Source organism: Phalangium opilio, unplaced genomic scaffold, assembly GCF_054372755.1.
Source record: "Phalangium opilio isolate 3A_F unplaced genomic scaffold, DU_Popi_V2 ptg000523l_1, whole genome shotgun sequence".
Lineage (NCBI taxonomy): Eukaryota > Metazoa > Arthropoda > Arachnida > Opiliones > Phalangiidae > Phalangium > Phalangium opilio.
This window is the reverse complement of record NW_028324241.1, coordinates 375,296-395,437: the sequence shown is the minus strand read 5'-3', so window position 1 is coordinate 395,437 and position 20,142 is coordinate 375,296. Positions and strand designations below refer to the sequence as shown.

The 20,142-nt window shown below is 39.6% G+C and overlaps 2 protein-coding genes across 2 annotated transcripts; one reads left to right on the top strand and one right to left on the bottom strand.

Annotated features, from left to right (window-relative positions):
- The first annotated feature begins 909 nt into the window (after positions 1-909).
- Positions 910-4,357, top strand: LOC149588962 (uncharacterized). Its single transcript, XM_089861875.1, has 6 exons — positions 910-917; positions 963-1,054; positions 1,426-2,463; positions 2,500-3,008; positions 3,085-3,327; positions 4,295-4,357. Exons 1-6 carry the CDS (start codon positions 910-912, stop codon positions 4,355-4,357), a joined length of 1,953 nt encoding a protein of 650 aa, XP_089718001.1.
- A 459-nt stretch (positions 4,358-4,816) lies between these two features.
- LOC149588961 (uncharacterized) lies at positions 4,817-19,347 on the bottom strand. Its single transcript, XM_089861874.1, has 10 exons — positions 19,310-19,347; positions 18,470-18,527; positions 17,695-17,816; positions 17,482-17,617; positions 17,204-17,370; positions 10,902-11,223; positions 9,917-10,352; positions 7,922-8,025; positions 7,282-7,735; positions 4,817-6,114 (listed from the first exon to the last, which is right to left on the bottom strand). The coding sequence occupies exons 1-10, from the start codon at positions 19,345-19,347 to the stop codon at positions 4,817-4,819; spliced, it is 3,135 nt and encodes a 1,044-aa protein (XP_089718000.1).
- Positions 19,348-20,142: the final 795 nt, after the last annotated feature.

Below are 20,142 nucleotides of genomic sequence, written 5' to 3'. Positions count from 1 at the left end.
ACGAACTGTTCCAGCTTTTAGAAAGTAACGGGTGTCATATCTTAGGACCAGTTGCCTTACTCATGGCATTAGCTAGTGAAAACCAACACATGGTTCGAAGACCGCATCCCTGTTATAATTTGATCATGAGGGACTGTATTGTCACGTTTTCAAACATCAGAAATAGTAACCGTAAAGGCGAACTAACCACTAAAATTCATCGCATGGGAGGACAGGTTCAAAACGTAGTGAATATGAAAAGCACGCATCTAATTACTGGTGAGTGAATTTAATTTTGTTTTTAAGATACTTTAGATAGACATAGGAGCAGGGAGACATTGGGAAACCGTCAGGGAGTTTTTAGAATTTTAAGCAAAGTCGTGGAATTTTCCTTTTGTGTACATAATTTATTGAGGTTTTAAGAATGTTGCAATAAGTACCCTTTTAAAGATCAATTCCAAATTAAGAGTTGACTTGATTATAACAAATAATTTTGGTTAACATTCATAACTAGTTTTGAATTGTGTCAAAAATAGAAAGGGAAAATAAAATTAAGGAAATAGGGAACACCTAGGTATAGTGATGTACAATGGCTTAGCTAGGAATAGCGCCCATATTTTTCACTGTCGGGGCTACGGAAAACTCCTCCCCAATCTCTCGGCTTAAACCTCAAAGCAGTGTTGTCAATGTCAGGCCCTCTTTGAGTCAAATTGCTCAAGTTCTGAATCAGACTGAACTACTAGCCTTTCTGCAATCTCTTGATTCATAAACGGTCTGGCAATGCTGACGGAACGGCAATAAAAAACCTTTTGTGTAAACCATGTAAATTAAGCTTACTTCCATCAAATAGACCATAGACAGCTTTCATTTGGGGGAGCTGAGTCTCGTGACATAATTTAACTCTGCCATATTGGTGGGTTTAAAGCAAGAATGAAGCGGTAGGACTTAGGAGGGTAAAAGCTCTCCATTTCGATGTAACTAAGTGGGAAGGACACGGGGGGTAAAACACCGCCTTCCATCTCGCATTTTGACGCCTACGCTGTAGTCTTCTTATATCATGAGAGTGCGCAGAGACGTTAATGTCTCAACCCCCTTTTATGTCCCGATACTGATGGTTGGCTACGCTCTTCTTTTACGTCGAAAAGGTCCATAGAGCTCAACTGAGCACGAGTGAAGTGCGTAGCGTTATCTAGACTTTGGCTATGACAATCGGCATTTCCGTTACGTGACACTGGCCAATCACTACTCCAGGAAATAGTGACACTACTACCACTTAAAAATATAGTTCATGACACACCCCTACTTAACGCGTTGTACATCCCTTTAAGTCGGCTAGGAATTTGATGATCCGATCATTTTTAATTGCAAACTGTTCGATGTTTCTAATCCTATAAAATTTTACCCCGTTAAGTCCATAATTTTAACTGTAAATCCATCTTAATGTAGAAACCAACGGAACCGAGAAATATTACGCTGCGATGAAGAACAATATCAAAATTATGCTGCCATCTTGGGTAGACGAAATGTCGCTTGATAATTCGAATCAGCCTAAACCTCACAATGACCCAATCTACGAAAAACATGAATTTCCATTATTTCACGGGATTAAATTATCGGTTTCGAACATAGACTTTCCAAGTCAAAATCGAATTCGGGCTTTAACGGTACAAAATGGCGGCCAGTACTCGGACCAACTCAAAATGGGTGATGTCACGCATTTACTATCACCTACGGCAACTGGTGAAAAGTTCAAAGCCGCTTACCAATGGAAGATTAAATGCCTTAAACCGGAATGGTTCGAAAAATGCCTCGAATCTAAATACGTCGTTGAAGAAGAAGACTTTTTACTTGTTCCTTTGCCGTCGTCACCTGAAACTATTTCGACGAACGTTACACTTGATAAAACTGCTGTGGCGCGTTTCAAGAAACCGTTGACGTCTTCACCAGCAACTGCGTCTAAAAATGTCCCAATAGATGTCTTATCAATGACACGTATCCCTGGTAGATCGATGAATGCTAGTGAACTTAATTTAACGATTGCAAGTGCCATGGAATTGGACCTGATTGGAGACGTAACTAGTGGTTCCAACGAAAATACGTCTTCGTCTGAAACTATTTCGAAGAAAGTTACGCTTGATAAAATTGCTGTGGCGCGTTTCAAGAAACCGTTGACGTCGTCACCAGCATCTGCGTCTAAAAATGTCCCAATTGATGTCTTATCAATGACACGTATCCCTGGTAGATCGATGATTGCTAGTGAACTTAATTTAACGATTGCAAGTGCCATGGAATTGGACCTGATTGGAGACGTAACTAGTGGTTCCAACGAAAAGAAGTCATCGGGGGTAGAAATTACCGCCAGTAAAACTCTCAAAGGAAATGAGGATCAAAGTATTGACGAAACTCGTTTACCTGATCGTGGCCAAGATGATGACGCAACGCGGTTACCTGATCAAGGCCAAGATGATGACGCGACGCGGTTACCTGATCGAGACCAAGATGATGACGCGACGCGGTTACCTGATCGAGACCAAGATGGTGACGAAATAAATTTACCTGTCGCGACACTTGCCGATGATTCTCTTCGTCAGAATCTACCACCACCATCAATTAGCGCTGCCATTTTAAAAAATCAACGCTCCAGCGATGACGAGATTACTTTCGCCACCAGTACTTTTCGGACAAGGAAAGCGAAGATGACATTAAACGTTTCACGTCGCGTAAATTGCTTGTCGAAAGTGAAAAAGGCCAAGATGTTTACTTGCAATGTTTGCAAGAGCAAGAACAACAAAGACTTTGGAGATTGCAAAAAATGCAAGATAAATGAGCTGAAGACCCCGAAAAAAACTGCAGCCAAGTCATCCCAACAACAACAACCTCCCGAAGTTTGCGTAGCGTGTGGCGAAACATTCCCGAACAAAGACACTCTTTCCATTCATCAGCTGACCTGCGATGCAGTCATTCTTAAGGATAAAGAAAACAAGGAGAAAGAAAATCTTGAAAGCGAGGATGGTTACGCTTCCCCCGAAGTATGGACAGTTTAAACCGTTTTTCTTTGTATAGGCATAGTGTGTTTGAACAAATTTATGTTTTTTTTTCCTTCAGAAACTGAATGAAGGCAACGAAGAATGCGCAAGATGCGGAGACAAATTTAACAGCAAAGCGGAACTCCACGAACATGTTGCTACTCATACAGGACCAGCCATGGAGAAAATCCTGACGTGTGGAATTTGCAAGAAAACATTTTCGCGCAAATATCATTTGGATCGTCATATGATGACTTCGTGTTCGGGACAAGCACCTCCGTCTCACGTGTGCCAAGTTTGTGGCAAAGCTTATACTCGAAAGGTAACAAAATTATCTACAGTTATTCTGCAGAGAAAGTGTGATTTAACGAGTAGATTTCACAAAAATATTATACGTGTAACCAAGAAGGAATTTACTATAAGAAGGCCTAAAAAGGCGTCCTGTGCGCGCGTGATAGTCGACAATCCCACCTCATGGGTGGGGCGAGGCCGGAAACCAAGGCGGGACTTAATATTTTATCTTACTCTATGTTTTCCAAAATCTATCTCTTTTACCTTCTCGTTAAGCCTTGGTTTGGTTTTTGAAACTCACGAAATCATAAGTATAGTACTCTTGATTCGATTTAGAAACAATTATAGAACGAACGATTTTCACGTAGAGACACGTATTCAAAATCCATTAAGTTAGGTTCAAAACCTTTAACTAACTTCTTAATGGCAAATAAAAACCATTCGCGTACCGTTTTAGCACCGCTGGCAGCCTCCATTTCTTGTTTACTTTGCTCGAGGTTTTTTATCTAGTCGGAATACGTCATTGGCGTCTGTATGACCTATCCCCATGGGATCCAATAGGAATGCGCAGAGCAATGACGGACATGAAAGGGGTGGGGCTTACTTGTCCACTAACACCGGCGTAAGAGTAGAAGCGAAAAATCGCGCTACTTAGGTCTTGTTATAGTAAATTCCTTCTTGGTGTAACTCTAACTTAATTAACATTGTACTGTTTTCTGCTGCATATTCTTTAAATGATAAAGGATGCGTTTTGGGTAAATGGAATGGTGAATAACGAAACTTGACTTACAATTATCATTATAATTGTACTTGCTGGTAGCTTGCAGTTTTAATTAGTTCAACCAAAACTGTTTAGATGATAATTTTTCGTGCTTTTACTATGGTTTAGTATATTTATGTTGTACACTATAGTTTATGTTTTTATTCAAGTACAATATTTTTTAGCTTTCTTCATTTTTAAATAAAATTAAATATTGTACTTTCTGTTGAAATTTTAGGACAATCTTGACGAACATCTTCGTGCTCATGCTGGGGAAGTCCTGAGACCTAAAAAATACTAGTGCAATTTTTGTACCAAACATTTTTATGGAACATCTCTTCTTAAAATTCACGAACGCACTCATACTGGCAAGCGTCCATTCAAATGCGATCTTTTTTCCAAGGCCTTCCCTTCCACGAGGGCGCTCACTAAGCATAGGAGAATACATACCGGTGAAAAACCATACGCCTGTATCGATTGCGGCGTCAGCTTCTCCCAAAAGGAGACCCTTAACCGTCACATGAGAACTCACACTGGAGTTCGACCGCATAAATGTGAATATTGTGAAAAAGAATTCATTCAAGCGGGTGGAATGAAAGCCCATTTGTTTTCCCACACTGTGAGTCAATTGTCAGCAAACGAACTCGCTACTCCATGAGTCCTTGATATATTTGATCGGGTATTTCTATAATTAATCTTTCAGGATGAAAATGGATTCAGTTGCGAAGCTTGCGGAAAGGTGTTCAACAGCGAGGCCCGTCTACGAATGCACATTGCAAGTAACCATCTTGGCCTTTTTCACTTTCGACAAGCAATTTACGCGACGTGAAACGTTTAATGTCATCTTCGCTTTCCTTGTCCGAAAAGTACTGGTGGCGAAAGTAATCTCGTCATCGCTGGAGCGTTGATTTTTTAAAATGGCAGCGCTAGTTGATGGTGGTGGTAGATTCTGACGAAGAGAATCATCGGCAAGTGTCGCGACAGGTAAATTTATTTCGTCACCATCTTGGTCTCGATCAGGTAACCGCGTCGCGTCATCATCTTGGCCTTGATCAGGTAACCGCGTTGCGTCATCATCTTGGCCACGATCAGGTAAACGAGTTTCGTCAATACTTTGATCCTCATTTCCTTTGAGAGTTTTACTGGCGGTAATTTCTACCTCCGATGACTTCTTTTCGTTGGAACCACTAGTTACGTCTCCAATCAGGTCCAATTCCATGGCACTTGCAATCGTTAAATTAAGTTCACTAGCATTCATCGATCTACCAGGGATACGTGTCATTGATAAGACATCAATTGGGACATTTTTAGACGCAGATGCTGGTGACGACGTCAACGGTTTCTTGAAACGCGCCACAGCAATTTTATCAAGCGTAACTTTCTTCGAAATAGTTTCAGACGAAGACTTCTTTTCGTTGGAACCACTAGTTACGTCTCCAATCAGGTCCAATTCCATGGCACTTGCAATCGTTAAATTAAGTTCACTAGCATTCATCGATCTACCAGGGATACGTGTCATTGATAAGACATCTATTGGGACATTTTTAGACGCAGTTGCTGGTGAAGACGTCAACGGTTTCTTGAAACGCGCCACAGCAGTTTTATCAAGTGTAACGTTCGTCGAAATAGTTTCAGGTGACGACGGCAAAGGAACAAGTAAAAAGTCTTCTTCTTCAACGACGTATTTAGATTCGAGGCATTTTTCGAACCATTCCGGTTTAAGGCATTTAATCTTCCATTGGTAAGCGGCTTTGAACTTTTCACCAGTTGCCGTAGGTGATAGTAAATGCGTGACATCACCCATTTTGAGTTGGTCCGAGTACTGGCCGCCATTTTGTACCGTTAAAGCCCGAATTCGATTTTGACTTGGAAAGTCTATGTTCGAAACCGATAATTTAATCCCGTGAAATAATGGAAATTCATGTTTTTCGTAGATTGGGTCATTGTGAGGTTTAGGCTGATTCGAATTATCAAGCGACATTTCGTCTACCCAAGATGGCAGCATAATTTTGATATTGTTCTTCATCGCAGCGTAATATTTCTCGGTTCCGGAGGTTTCTACATTAAGATGGATTTACAGTTAAAATTATGGACTTAACGGGGTAAAATTTTATAGGATTAGAAACATCGAACAGTTTGCAATTAAAAATGATCGGATCATCAAATTCCTAGCCGACTTAAAGGGATGTACAACGCGTTAAGTAGGGGTGTGTCATGAACTATATTTTTAAGTGGTAGTAGTGTCACTATTTCCTGGAGTAGTGATTGGCCAGTGTCACGTAACGGAAATGCCGATTGTCATAGCCAAAGTCTAGATAACGCTACGCACTTCACTCGTGCTCAGTTGAGCTCTATGGACCTTTTCGACGTAAAAGAAGAGCGTAGCCAACCATCAGTATCGGGACATAAAAGGGGGTTGAGATATTAACGTCTCTGCGCACTCTCATTATATAAGAAGACTACAGCGTAGGCGTCAAAATGCGAGATGGAAGGCGGTGTTTTACCCCCCGTGTCCTTCCCACTTAGTTACATCGAAATGGAGAGCTTTCACCCTCCTAAGTCCTACCGCTTCATTCTTGCTTTAAACCCACCAATATGGCAGAGTTAAATTATGTCACGAGACTCAGCTCCCCCAAATGAAAGCTGTCTATGGTCTATTTGATGGAAGTAAGCTTAATTTACATGGTTTACACAAAAGGTTTTTTATTGCCGTTCCGTCAGCATTGCCAGACCGTTTATGAATCAAGAGATTGCAGAAAGGCTAGTAGTTCAGTCTGATTCAGAACTTGAGCAATTTGACTCAAAGAGGGCCTGACATTGACAACACTGCTTTGAGGTTTAAGCCGAGAGATTGGGGAGGAGTTTTCCGTAGCCCCGACAGTGAAAAATATGGGCGCTATTCCTAGCTAAGCCATTGTACATCACTATACCTAGGTGTTCCCTATTTCCTTAATTTTATTTTCCCTTTCTATTTTTGACACAATTCAAAACTAGTTATGAATGTTAACCAAAATTATTTGTTATAATCAAGTCAACTCTTAATTTGGAATTGATCTTTAAAAGGGTACTTATTGCAACATTCTTAAAACCTCAATAAATTATGTACACAAAAGGAAAATTCCACGACTTTGCTTAAAATTCTAAAAACTCCCTGACGGTTTCCCAATGTCTCCCTGCTCCTATGTCTATCTAAAGTATCTTAAAAACAAAATTAAATTCACTCACCAGTAATTAGATGCGTGCTTTTCATATTCACTACGTTTTGAACCTGTCCTCCCATGCGATGAATTTTAGTGGTTAGTTCGCCTTTACGGTTACTATTTCTGATGTTTGAAAACGTGACAATACAGTCCCTCATGATCAAATTATAACAGGGATGCGGTCTTCGAACAATGTGTTGGTTTTCACTAGCTAATGCCATGAGTAAGGCAACTGGTCCTAAGATATGACACCCGTTACTTTCTAAAAGCTGGAACAGTTCGTTCTCGAAAATTGATAGTATGTATATTTTATTTTGATCAATTTTAGCCGCCTCAAAACTTTCACTGAAGTAAATGTCAGGGTTGAAGTTCAGTTCATTGATTCTTTCCCAGGCCAGGTAAAAATTTGTCTCATTCGTTCTATCAGTGATAAACAGCAAGTCGTAAATCGAGTTGGTTCCATTTCCGAGGTGATACTGCTAGAGCTCGCCATGATGTCCTTAATATTGCACAATTAAAAAATAAAAAGTAACTAACACAACCCCATAGAGCCTAAGACACCTAGACACACCGGACTAAACCTGACTCTATTCAAACGGCGCAATTTAAAACCAACAAGTAGCGGGAAATTTTACCCATCTAATATAAAACTTTCAATTACAAACTACATCACACGCCCGAATCATTCGAAATAAACTAAAACCATCACACAATCGATCAGAAAAGCACACTGTACGCAGTACAAGAGTAACTTCCCGCCAAGCGCCAACTGTTCATGCAGTAACGCAGAAATTCGAGCATACAATCGTATTTATAACCTTTTAGTCAGGGATATTTATTGTGGGATAAGAACTTTAAACAAATTCCGTTTTTTTCTTTGCCTACTAACAATCTGTCACCATGGAGAAATATTGCCGGAGATCTAGCCTCAATGAAAGGTACTTTCGAGGAAACGTTCATTCTAAAATAATACAAATACTCCATGGAAAATGCCAATGTAAAAAGAGCAATAAATACATCTAAAAAACAGTTTTTACACCTTATCTCCGAAACGTAAAATCAGTTTTATCAATTGCAATTTGTTACAAACCACGCCACTCAAAAACTATATATTAAATAGGTTTTTTTAACAGGGAAAAATCTAATTGAATGGATTAATTAATGTACAGGAAAAAAATGACGCGTTTGTGTAATTAAAAAGTGGCAAAGCGCAGCATTTTTAAGAGCTGTTAATACTTTAGTTCAAAGGTACTTGACAATACATAGAAAGCTACAGAGGATTAATATATAATCTTAAACGCTGCAGAAATAAAAGTAGTTTCATGAAACTGTTGTTGAAATGAACTATAGTAACACCCGCGATTGTGTAAAATATTCCGAGATTTTCTTTCTATTTTTTTAAATCAAAGGTGATGTTTTATTGGTCACGAGGGAAGCTGTCCTAAAACAAGCATTAAAAATCCGCTATACGCAACGAAATAAGCGGCCGAGACTATTTTGGCCGGGTTTTCCTTCGTGGGGCGAAAATGGCGACCTTTCCTAGCTCAGGGCTATTTTGGCCGGTTTTTATTATCTTGTAAGTTTCCGTCCCAAATAGTCTTTATCGCACGGGGCCACACTATTACGGCCGGTTTTAAGAGATGAAATCTTTTAAACGTTCGCGTAAGCCTTTTAAACGTCGTCGTATGTCTTTTAAACGTCGTCGTAAGTCTTTTAAACGACGTCGTAAGTAGTAGTGATGACTATACAGATAGACATGGATCCAAGATGGCCGCCACCCCAAGATGGCCGCCATCCAATCAACTCGAACCAAACTTTCAAAGATTATGTTACCTGATATACCCTGCCTTCCACCATGCTATGCCCCCAAACAAGTCTAAACCAACCCAGACTTGTGTTATTTTGCCAGATTTCTGTTTGAATTTCCCGCCATAAAACCTTTAAATATGTCTGAGAAACAAAACCAAATATATAAATAAAGATAATAATAATAAAATAAAATAGTGTTTAATGTGTAAAAAAACAGTACAAAAAGATGACCTACAAATTTTTACACAACTGCTTCGGTATCAGTGTAAATACACATCGTTAGGGATGAGGGTAAATTAAATTAGAATTGGGGTGGGAATATAGGAGTCATGGGTCTAGTTTCGTTTGTCTAAGGTTATTATCTTGGCGCTTAATTTAGCCGCGTTGTATGGGTCAAGGCAGTGTCCATAAATGTTGAAGTTTTCCATAATTCTACTCATCGGTAGTATTGAACTCAATTCCGGGTTAAAGGTTTGGTTTCCTCTTATTCTGGTTTTAGCAAAGGGAATATTGAAATTAATTTTTTCCAGCAGTTCTTTACAGTCAATTTGGTTAGAAATGATTTTTTGAATAAATATAAGGTCTAACTTAATAAAGGTGTCCTTAATTGTGTCTAGTTTCAATATTTTTAGAACATTTTTGTATTTGTAAGGTATTTTTAATAACAAGAAAACAGTATCAGACAATACAGATTAACAAGAATATAGATATAACAAAAATATCAACATTGTTTGTCAGCGTCATCAAGAAGGTCAATACTTCTTTTCTTTGAGTTGGGAATGCTTTGTTCGGCATCCCCATAAAAAAACGCGTTACACGCTGAATCCTAAATTAAAACTAAAGTTATTTACCGCCGCTTCTACCGGACAACAACAAGGTTTCTAGATCCAAAACAGGTTGTTTTTGGCGCTTCTTGATCTCAAAATGTGGCTTTACACGCTGTGTGGTCAGAACAATCGAATTTGGTCTCTTTTCACGCCGCAATGCCGGATGAATTTTCATGAAAGACAGGCCGGGTGGTTGAGGATTGTTAGAAAACGACCTTTTAGGTGAAACTCTCCATCGGTTCTCGAAGATCTTCGGCATCTCGACAAGGTTGGGTTGTTTTCGACGCTTCTTGTGTCCAAAATGTATCCAGCGCTGAGGAGGACCACGCTGATGTCGTGAAATTGTTAAGTTTAAGAAGGACATCGAAGTCAAGATTGCAATTAGAGCCCCACTGAAGAGAACGTGTTCTAACTGGTGCAGGGTACGTAGAACCTTATGCGGTGGGGCTGGACTTGTCAGCTTTTACGGGCCATGTCTAGTAAAATTCTTCGTTGATCCTTTACCTCCCAAAGGAAGTTACATTCGAGCCACTGTGGGACTTGGTCTTCTCGTCCAGGTCTGGTTGTTGGCGCCAGAACTTTTCCTTCATTGCAATAGTCAGTTGTGTGGACACATATAACAATGCAATGAAGTTAAAGTTGATCCCTCTCGGTTTCCAAAAAACCGTGCAACAATAAACCACTGCGTCAGGGGTTTCCTGACTTCCCGACCAGCGAGGGCACGGATGTTTGAATGAACCCGTTCATTATAGGCTTGAGTAATTAAAGGTAAATATTTAACGTAATTTTTATTCCCTGTGGCCGTAATAACCCGGGCAATTTGTTCCTTAATTGTTCTAATAAAGCGTTCCGCTAGACTGGCCTTATGCTGACTCCGGGCAAAATGTATTTGCACATTGTGACGTTTCAAAAAGGAATCAAAGTTGTGGGAACTAAACTCGCCACCAAAGTCGGCGTATATTTTCAACGGAATCCTCTCTCGAAATATGGTTTTAAAAGCTTCAATGACCTCGCCAGATGTTTTGTTTTTAAGAGGAATTGTCCAGCCGTAGCGGCTTAGGACATCAATGACGCACAGGACGTACCGAACATTTTTATTAAAGCGTTTCAATTTTGGTAGATCCATCAGATCAGCTTGAAAAACGTCGTCCATGCTCGAAGCGTACACTTGATTGGTCTTGAATCGGAAGCGCCGAAACCTATGCTTTGTGTAGGCGGGTTGTTTCTCGAGAAAGGTGACTAATTGGGCTATTGACACACCCGGTAAAGCCTTTTGTAACCTGGCTAGCGACCCATAAGCGGCTGGATTTGCCACGTCGTAATAAATTTTTCTAATTTTAGCGTCCATGTCTTAACAAGTATAAATAACGACTAAATAGTTTCCCAATAAACAACTTTATTTAATACACACAAAGGTATTTTATAAAAACAATATCAGTTAAACAAATACGCTATATCAGTACATTTATTTTAATAGCCATAAATCAAGGCATTCTTTAAATCGGCAAAACTGTTGACAAAATAAGCGTAAATATCCTCTTGATCCTCGATCCAACCATGGTCGGTCTCAAATTGATGCAAAATTTTCTCACGATCCAGTTGAGGCAGCGCTTCGTGCAAATTACGTTCGACTCGATCACTGAAATTTGTGTCAAAATCCAAGCAGCTTTGAGAGTGGCATTATTTGTTTTCGACACTCGACGTTGGCGCAAGTGGAAGTGACGTCAAACAAGGTGGTAGTGAGCTCGTTTAAAATTAATTCGCGCATGCGACAGACAGCTATCCCTTTAGCCTTGAGAGCCTCGTCAATCAACGGCTTTAAATCGATCAATGTCTGCCATCCTGTTTTGTTCAGGCTAAATCCTTCGCTGGTGCTAAAGTTGAGGAAATAACGACTGCTGCTGCCTCGTTCATAGTACCGAAGATCGATTAGACGTTCATCTTTCGAGTTGACGAAGCATTCCAGCTTGATGCGCTCTTTGACGGGCAACCAAATATGATAGCGAGGTATTTTTCCGTCAAAAAAGGACGTGAGTTCATTTTGAAACCGAAACAAAGCGTACCAGGCGTTAGGTTTTAATATAGTTTTTGTACGCGTATCCGATCTTTGAATTAAAATTTTAGGTTCAATCGATTCAATGACGCAAATGTCGAGCTTTGGCGTGACGGTGTGTACTTGGTGCATATTGGCGCGCGACTGATATTGTATTTATAAAGTTTTAGTCTTTTATACGTTGGGGTGATTATAAATAATTTCTCTGTTTTTAGATATTATTAATTGGTTGTTTGGAAATTCGGCCATGACAATGCACGTGACGTTTTCGGTTAGCGGAGAGCTAAATCTTAACGATAATCGCAAGTTACCAGTCTGGGGAATGGAATTTAGACCTAACGAAGCGAGATGTTCTCTACTCAAATCAAAAACAACGACAAAAAAGCCTTTTTTATATAAATCGTAAGAAATTATATTTCCCCGGTCAAGACCTAATATCTCGAGACCCTCGAATAAAGAATTGTAACATCTAACGTATAGATCATCGTCAAAATTAGGCGTAAAGGGGATATCGGGATAATTTTGCGAATTTAAAGAGAATTGCATGAAATCGAGTTTGAAGTGTTGGAGATCCAGGGGGTTAGAAGTTGCTTCCCCTACAAATTTTTTATTAGTAACGAAAGCCACGACCGTTCGCGAGGGTAATTGCCCTGTAAACAAGCTGTCCCTAATAAAATCTTGCGTTCCGGTGGTTATTAAGAAATTTTTCATAACAATAGAGTTTACTTCGTAGCGAGCGTTTATTCCCGAATTTAACATCTGAGCGTGAGCTAGTTGCAGTTCGGGATTAACCTCAATTTCGCGCGTAAACAAGGTGCATTCCGTTAAATCAATCTTATACTTTTTGCCCGCTTCATTGTGAATAATAGCGAAATCCGTGGAGCTTCGATGAAGTCTAATTCGCACCTCGATATTATCTAGTAAGAATTTAGGCGTTTTGCACATATCCAAAAATAATTCGCCAATTACATCGCACGTCTTTGATTTTGCCACGCGTTTAGCGCGACGACCAATACCATTATCTTCCTTGTTAATATTGGCATCTTCTAAAGCCGTCGCCGGATCGATAATGGTATCCAAATAATATAACATAGAATTTAACCAGGAATTGGCCGCCGTTTGTCCATAATTTAAAAGTATTTTAAAATAGGCCATATATGGGTACATATTATTAGGTTGCTGGACGGCGACGCCATTAAGAAATAATTCTACTTGACAAAATAGCGAGGCAATTATTAAATTTGTTACCGAGACTTTCTTTCCGCATCTGGAACGGCCGTGCCGTCCTCGTGTAAAACGCGAAATTTTAATCTCAAAACAGTTTAAGTCAAATCATGATAATTGTTAGAGAGAGGAATGATAAATTCTACATATTTAGCATTAGTTAGTGGAGCAATTGGATAATGAGCAGTCGTTTTAGTCCTAACAATATTATTATTCACCACTGGCTTTTCATATACTTCAAAATCGGATAGAACACTTTCGTAGGTCGACATGTTTAGTCTAGAAAATCACGTTTAGTGCGTCGCTTAACACGTTTGCTCCGGCTTGTTTTAGCAGTCCTCTTTCGTTTTCGGCCCGTCCCGCTCTGAGTGTTGACAAACCGGTCCATGCCTTTATGTAGTAGGGAATTTATAGATTGTTTGACATTTCGTTTAATCGATTCTCGAGGTGATATACCGGGGTTTTGGGCATCGCTAATTACTCTACTCGTTAACCCAACAGCTTCGGACGCTAAAGTACTAATGGCCGGTCTAATAAAGGGTGTAATTTTGCGCAATAAAGAATTGAAGATACCGCCGACACTAAAACGACCCCCGATTGGAAAAAGTTTGCGTGTAAAGCCGGAAGAGACGATCCTCTTTGGAAATACAGAGTATATCTATTGGGTACCATTGCTCAAGTTCTATTGACGTCGACGCCTAAAAAACAGTTTAATATATACTTTACCCACATTAAACGGGATATTTTCCCCGTAATCGGATTTCAATTCAATTTCAATTTCTTGTATATCGCTGGTTGAAATTGGATAAAAATCGATATTATTAAATATTTCCTGGTTCTCCTCGTCTAGCAGCGAAAAAGCCGGCATTTTTATGAAACGTAGCAGAGGGGCTTGACCACCACCCACTACTTGTTGACGGATAATATTGGTATAAACAAACATGGTATCGACGCCTCTCATGATATCCGCGGGACTGTTGCAATCTTAAAGGGTCAAAATTGCGCGCAGTTATTTGGAGGTTTTCGGCAATTTCTTCATAAATCTTATAATCATCTGTCGATCTAAACTCGCGTGACATTTTAAAAAAGAAATAAAGCCACGGTTCTTCCCAGGGGGTATAGCGCTTTATGGTTCTATTGACTCGATATTCTACGTATGCATTGTCTTTGTCTATGGTATATTCTTCTAACGTCATGCTCAAGAGCCCTAGTTGGTGTCTTCCGGAATAATATCTATCGGGGTCAGCGCCAAGCAATTTAGCTACTTGGGGAGAAAATTTAATTTCTACCCATTCCGGTGTTTTGAAATTATACACAATAGCATCCCCCCAATTATCTACAGTGTGGTATGTTACTTGAATTTTTTTAAATACTAATTTTTCTAAAGTGTTGGCTACGGCTCGATAAAGCCCTTCGACATTTTTCTCTGGCGTTTTACTGGCTTTAAAAGTTTGCGGTAAGAACAATACTGTGTAATTGTCATAATCTTCAGGGTTAATAGGCTTAGGCTTTTCAGAGATAATTGGCTCGGGTTTTTTCTTTGGCGGATCAACCGGTAGAGATGTTGTAGAGTTTGGAGATTTTGAGAGGTCAGGCTTGGATGGGTCGGGTTTCGATAGGTCGGGTTTAGGTAAGTCGGGTTTCGGTAAGTCAGGTTTTGAGGGGTCTGGAAATATATATATTTCCTCAACCTCCGTTGGCGAGGGGGTCGGCGTCAGTGGTTCAAAGGTAGAGGGTTTCGGAGCCTCTGGTGCTGGAATTTTAGGGGAGTCCGGAGCTGGAATTTTGGGGTGATCTGGAAGTTTCAGGGGATCTGGCTCCGGCTTTGACTTTGGTAGTTCAGCCTTTGGTTTTGGTAGTTCGGACTTTGTTGTCTCTGGCTTTGACTTTGGTAGTTCAGCCTTTGGTTTTGGTAGTTCGGACTTTATTGTCTCCGGCTTTGACTTTGGGAGTTCAGCCTTTGGTGACTCTGTAGTCAGAATCTTTGAGGGATCTGAAGTAGACGGGGTTGGCCTAGTTGTTGTTGTTGTAGTAGTAGATGTTGGGTTAGTTGTTGTGGTAGATGCTGGATTAATCGTTGTGATAGGGGCTGAATTAGTTGAGCTTGGAGGTATTAGTTTATCCGAACTTGGAGGTACCGGTTTAGTCGAACTTGGAGGGGTTGGGTTAGTGGATGGCGAAGTGGTCGTTTTAGGTGGGTCAATTTTCGGAAATGGTGGATAGTAGGGTTTAGGCTCTGGGAAGGTTTGTTTTGGAATAGTTATTTTGGGTGGAGGGGTTATTTTTGGTGGCTGTGGTTGTACAAGTACTACGGGTTCAGTCGTAGCAATAGGTATCGGAAGAAAAGGCGTAGTTCGTGGTAAAATAGGTATCGGAAGAAAAGGCGTAGTTCGTGGTAAAATAGGTATAGATGGCGCTACAGGTCTATATTCTGGCTGAGGCTTTTTTCTTATCGGCGGAACTTCGTGGCTTGTTTTACGTTTAATGGCGGCCTTGGGAATGTACTTGAAATCAAATTTTTTTTAAAACTATCTCCAACATTATCAATTTCGATTTCCACGTAATTATTAGTGTAATTTAAACTTATATTTTTAGCATGCTTCGATACAGGATATTTGGATATATAGGGAACATCTTCGTAATTATTCTCTTTAAATTCAAATAATGTGGTCAAAGGGGAATCAGCTGGTATTTTGAACCGTATGTTTTCCTTTCCTAAAACTTGCAAGTAAACGGGAAAGTTTGTATCTAACTGTTTTCCCAGGGCCCCGTCTTTATATTTATTCACTAATTTAAAAGATAATTTCCCTTTTAAATACGGACGACTGTTTACATCATCATTTAAAAGCTCAACAAAATTTTGAGGCAGTTCGTACTCTTTGGTCTTAACATAACGATTGACTGGTATCTCTATTTTTTGATATTCAACAGGCTCTCGAATAGCCGCATATTTGTCACTATTTGGATCATTTACGACCTGAATTTCTAACTTGTTAAACTCTTCGCTTATATTCACCCAATGATTTGGAAATATGATTTCCGCCAACCCAACTTCATAATCACTAGTCAAGTTAAGGGGCTGATGCAAATAATTTTTAAAACTTGATTGGGTATTGTTTGGGTATATATCTAGACACGTATTAGACGCTAGAGTTAAAAAGAAGTCGTCATTCATGACTTACGCTTGTTTACCAACTAACACGGACTTCTTAGGCCAACGTTATTTTATACATAAAAAAGATTGTCCATGGCTCGGTGGCTTGGCCAGGATTTGAACCTGTCACCTTTTAGGTATCACCATAGTAAACCCTGCCTTTACCCATTGAGCCATGGACAATCTTGAAAAACACTCAGTTTATTTTCATCAAAACAACAAAATTGTTAAGCCTTTAAAGTCGCTATCCTTGAAACATCTACGTGAATAGTTAATTAAACCCTACCCGCTTCCAATAAAATATTTTCCTCAAAACAAGGAAAGTTTTAAGTCGTCATCCTTGAAACATCTACGTGCATAGTTCATTAAACCCGACCCGCTTCCAATAAAATATTTTCCTCAAAACAAGGAAGGTTTTAAGTCGTCATCCTTGAAACATCTACGTGCATAGTTAATTAAACCCGACCCGCTTCCAATAAAATATTTTCCTCAAAACAAGGAAGGTTTTAAGTCGTCATCCTTGAAACATCTACGTGCATGGTTAATTAAACCCGACCCGCTTCCAATAAAATATTTTCCTCAAAACAAGGAAGGTTTGAAGTCGTCATCCTTGAAACATCTACGTGATATTCTGGTATATAAGAGTCGTGTTTTAAAGAGAGAGTTACCAGTTACCTGGCTACGCTCTCCTGTTTAACCATGTTCAGTACCATCTCTACTAAGATGACTTTACCCGCCGATCGTGGACTCACACAGCTTTTGCTGTGTGAGAAGAGACCAAATTCGATTTTTCCCTCCGTCTCGTCTCAGGAATAGCCTGGGAAGAGGCCAAATTCGATTCATGAGCTGGATTTGGGCAACTTTTTTTTGTAATCTTTACTGGTTACATTTGACTACGCAAAAGTTGTCTAAATTTGTGTGGAGTCGAGGCGTCCCACAACGCAACATCGACCATGGTTCGAGACCAAATGCAGGATATTTATGTCCGAAATCCGGAAAATTTGGTCCCGGATCTTCCATTAAACCAGGTCGAATGATGATGTGGAGCTTCATGAATCGTTGTCGAGAGGGATCAACTTTAACTTCATTGCATTGTTATATGTGTCCACACAACTGACTATTGCAATAAAGGAGAAGTTCTGGCGCCAACAACCAGACCTGGACGAGAAGACCAAGTCCCACAGTGGCTCGAATGTAACTTCCTTTGGGAGGTAAAGGGTCAACGAAGAATTTTACGAGACATGGCCCGTAAAAGCTGACAAGTCCAGCCCCACCGCATAAGGTTCTACGTACCCTGCACCAGTTAGAACACGTTCTCTTCAGTGGGGCTCTAATTGCAATCTTGACTTCGATGTCCTTCTTAAACTTAACAATTTCACGACATCAGCGTGGTCCTCCTCAGCGCTGGATACATTTTGGACACAAGAAGCGTCGAAAACAACCCAACCTTGTCGAGATGCCGAAGATCTTCGAGAACCGATGGAGAGTTTCACCTAAAAGGTCGTTTTCTAACAATCCTCAACCACCCGGCCTGTCTTTCATCAAAATTCATCCGGCATTGCGGCGTGAAAAGAGACCAAATTCGATTGTTCTAACCACACAGCGTGTAAAGCCTACATTTTGAGATCAGGAAGTGCCAAAAACAACCTGTTTTGGATCTAGAAACCTTGTTGTTGTCCGGTAGAAGCGGCGGTAAATAACTTTAGTTTTAATTTAGGATTCAGCGTGTAACGCGTTTTTTTATGGGGATGCCGAACAAAGCATTCCCAACTCAAAGAAAAGAAGTATTGACCTTCTTGATGACGCTGACAAACAATGTTGATATTTTTGTTATATCTATATTCTTGTTAATCTGTATTGTCTGATACTGTTTTCTTGTTATTAAAAAATCTTTATTTATATATTTGGTTTTGTTTCTCAGACATATTTAAAGGTTTTATGGCGGGAAATTCAAACAGAAATCTGGCAAAATAACAAAAGTCTGGGTTGGTTTAGACTTGTTTGGGGGCATAGCATGGTGGAAGGCAGGGTATATCAGGTAACATAATCTTTGCAAGTTTGGTTCGAGTTGGTTGGATGGCGGCCATCTTGGGGTGGCGGCCATCTTGGATCCATGTCTATCTGTATAGTCATCACTACTACTTACGACGTCGTTTAAAAGACTTACGACGACGTTTAAAAGACATACGACGACTTTTAAAAGGCTTACGCGAACGTTTAAAAGATTTACTTACAATTGCCCAATTCATTTGAATTAGCTGATCATACATGGAAAACATTCTTCTCTTAAAACCGGCCGTAATAGTGTGGCCTTGTGCGATAAAGACTATTTGGGACGGAAACTTACAAGATAATATAAACCGGCCAAAATAGCCCTGAGCTAGGAAAGGTCGCCATTTTCGCCCCACGAAGGAAAACCCGGCCAAAATAGTCTCGGCCGCTTATTTTGTTGCGTATAGCGGATTTTTAATGCTTGTTTTAGGACAGCTTCCCTCGTGACCAATAAAACATCACCTTTGATTTAAAAAAATAGAAAGAAAATCTCGGAATATTTTACACAATCGCGGGTGTTACTATAGTTCATTTCAACAACAGTTTCATGAAACTACTTTTATTTCTGCAGCGTTTAAGATTATATATTAATCCTCTGTAGCTTTCTATGTATTGTCAAGTACCTTTGAACTAAAGTATTAACAGCTCTTAAAAATGCTGCGCTTTGCCACTTTTTAATTACACAAACGCGTCATTTTTTTCCTGTACATTAATTAATCCATTCAATTAGATTTTTCCCTGTTAAAAAAAACCTATTTAATATATAGTTTTTGAGTGGCTTGGTTTGTAACAAATTGCAATTGATAAAACTGATTTTACGTTTCGGAGATAAGGTGTAAAAACTGTTTTTTAGATGTATTTATTGCTCTTTTTACATTGGCATTTTCCATGGAGTATTTGAATTATTTTAGAATGAACGTTTCCTCGAAAGTACCTTTCATTGAGGCTAGATCTCCGGCAATATTTCTCCATGGTGACAGATTGTTAGTAGGCAAAGAAAAAAACGGAATTTGTTTAAAGTTCTTATCCCACAATAAATATCCCTGACTAAAAGGTTATAAATACGATTGTATGCTCGAATTTCTGCGTTACTGCATGAACAGTTGGCGCTTGTCGGGAAGTTACTCTTGTACTGCGTACAGTGTGCTTTTCTGATCGATTGTGTGATGGTTTTAGTTTATTTCGAATGATTCGGGCGTGTGATGTAGTTTGTAATTGAAAGTTTTATATTAGATGGGTAAAATTTCCCGCTACTTGTTCGTTTTAAATTGCGCCGTTTGAATAGAGTCAGGTTTAGTCCGGTGTGTCTAGGTGTCTTAGGTTCTATGGGGTTGTGTTAGTTACTTTTTATTTTTTAATTGTGCAATATTAAGGACATCATGGCGAGCTCTAGCAGTATCACCTCGGAAATGGGAACCAACTCGATTTACGACTTGCTGTTTATCACTGATAGAACGAATGAGACAAATTTTCACCTGGCCTGTGAAAGAATCAATGAACTGAACTTCAACCCTGACATTTACTTAAGTGAAAGTTTTGAGGCGGCTAAAATTGATCAAAATAAAATATACATACTATCAAGTTTCGAGAACGAACTGTTCCAGCTTTTAGAAAGTAACGGGTGTCATATCTTAGGACCAGTTGCCTTACTCATGGCATTAGCTAGTGAAAACCAACACATTGTTCGAAGACCGCATCCCTGTTATAATTTGATCATGAGGGACCGTATTGTCACGTTTTCAAACATCAGAAATAGTAACCGTAAAG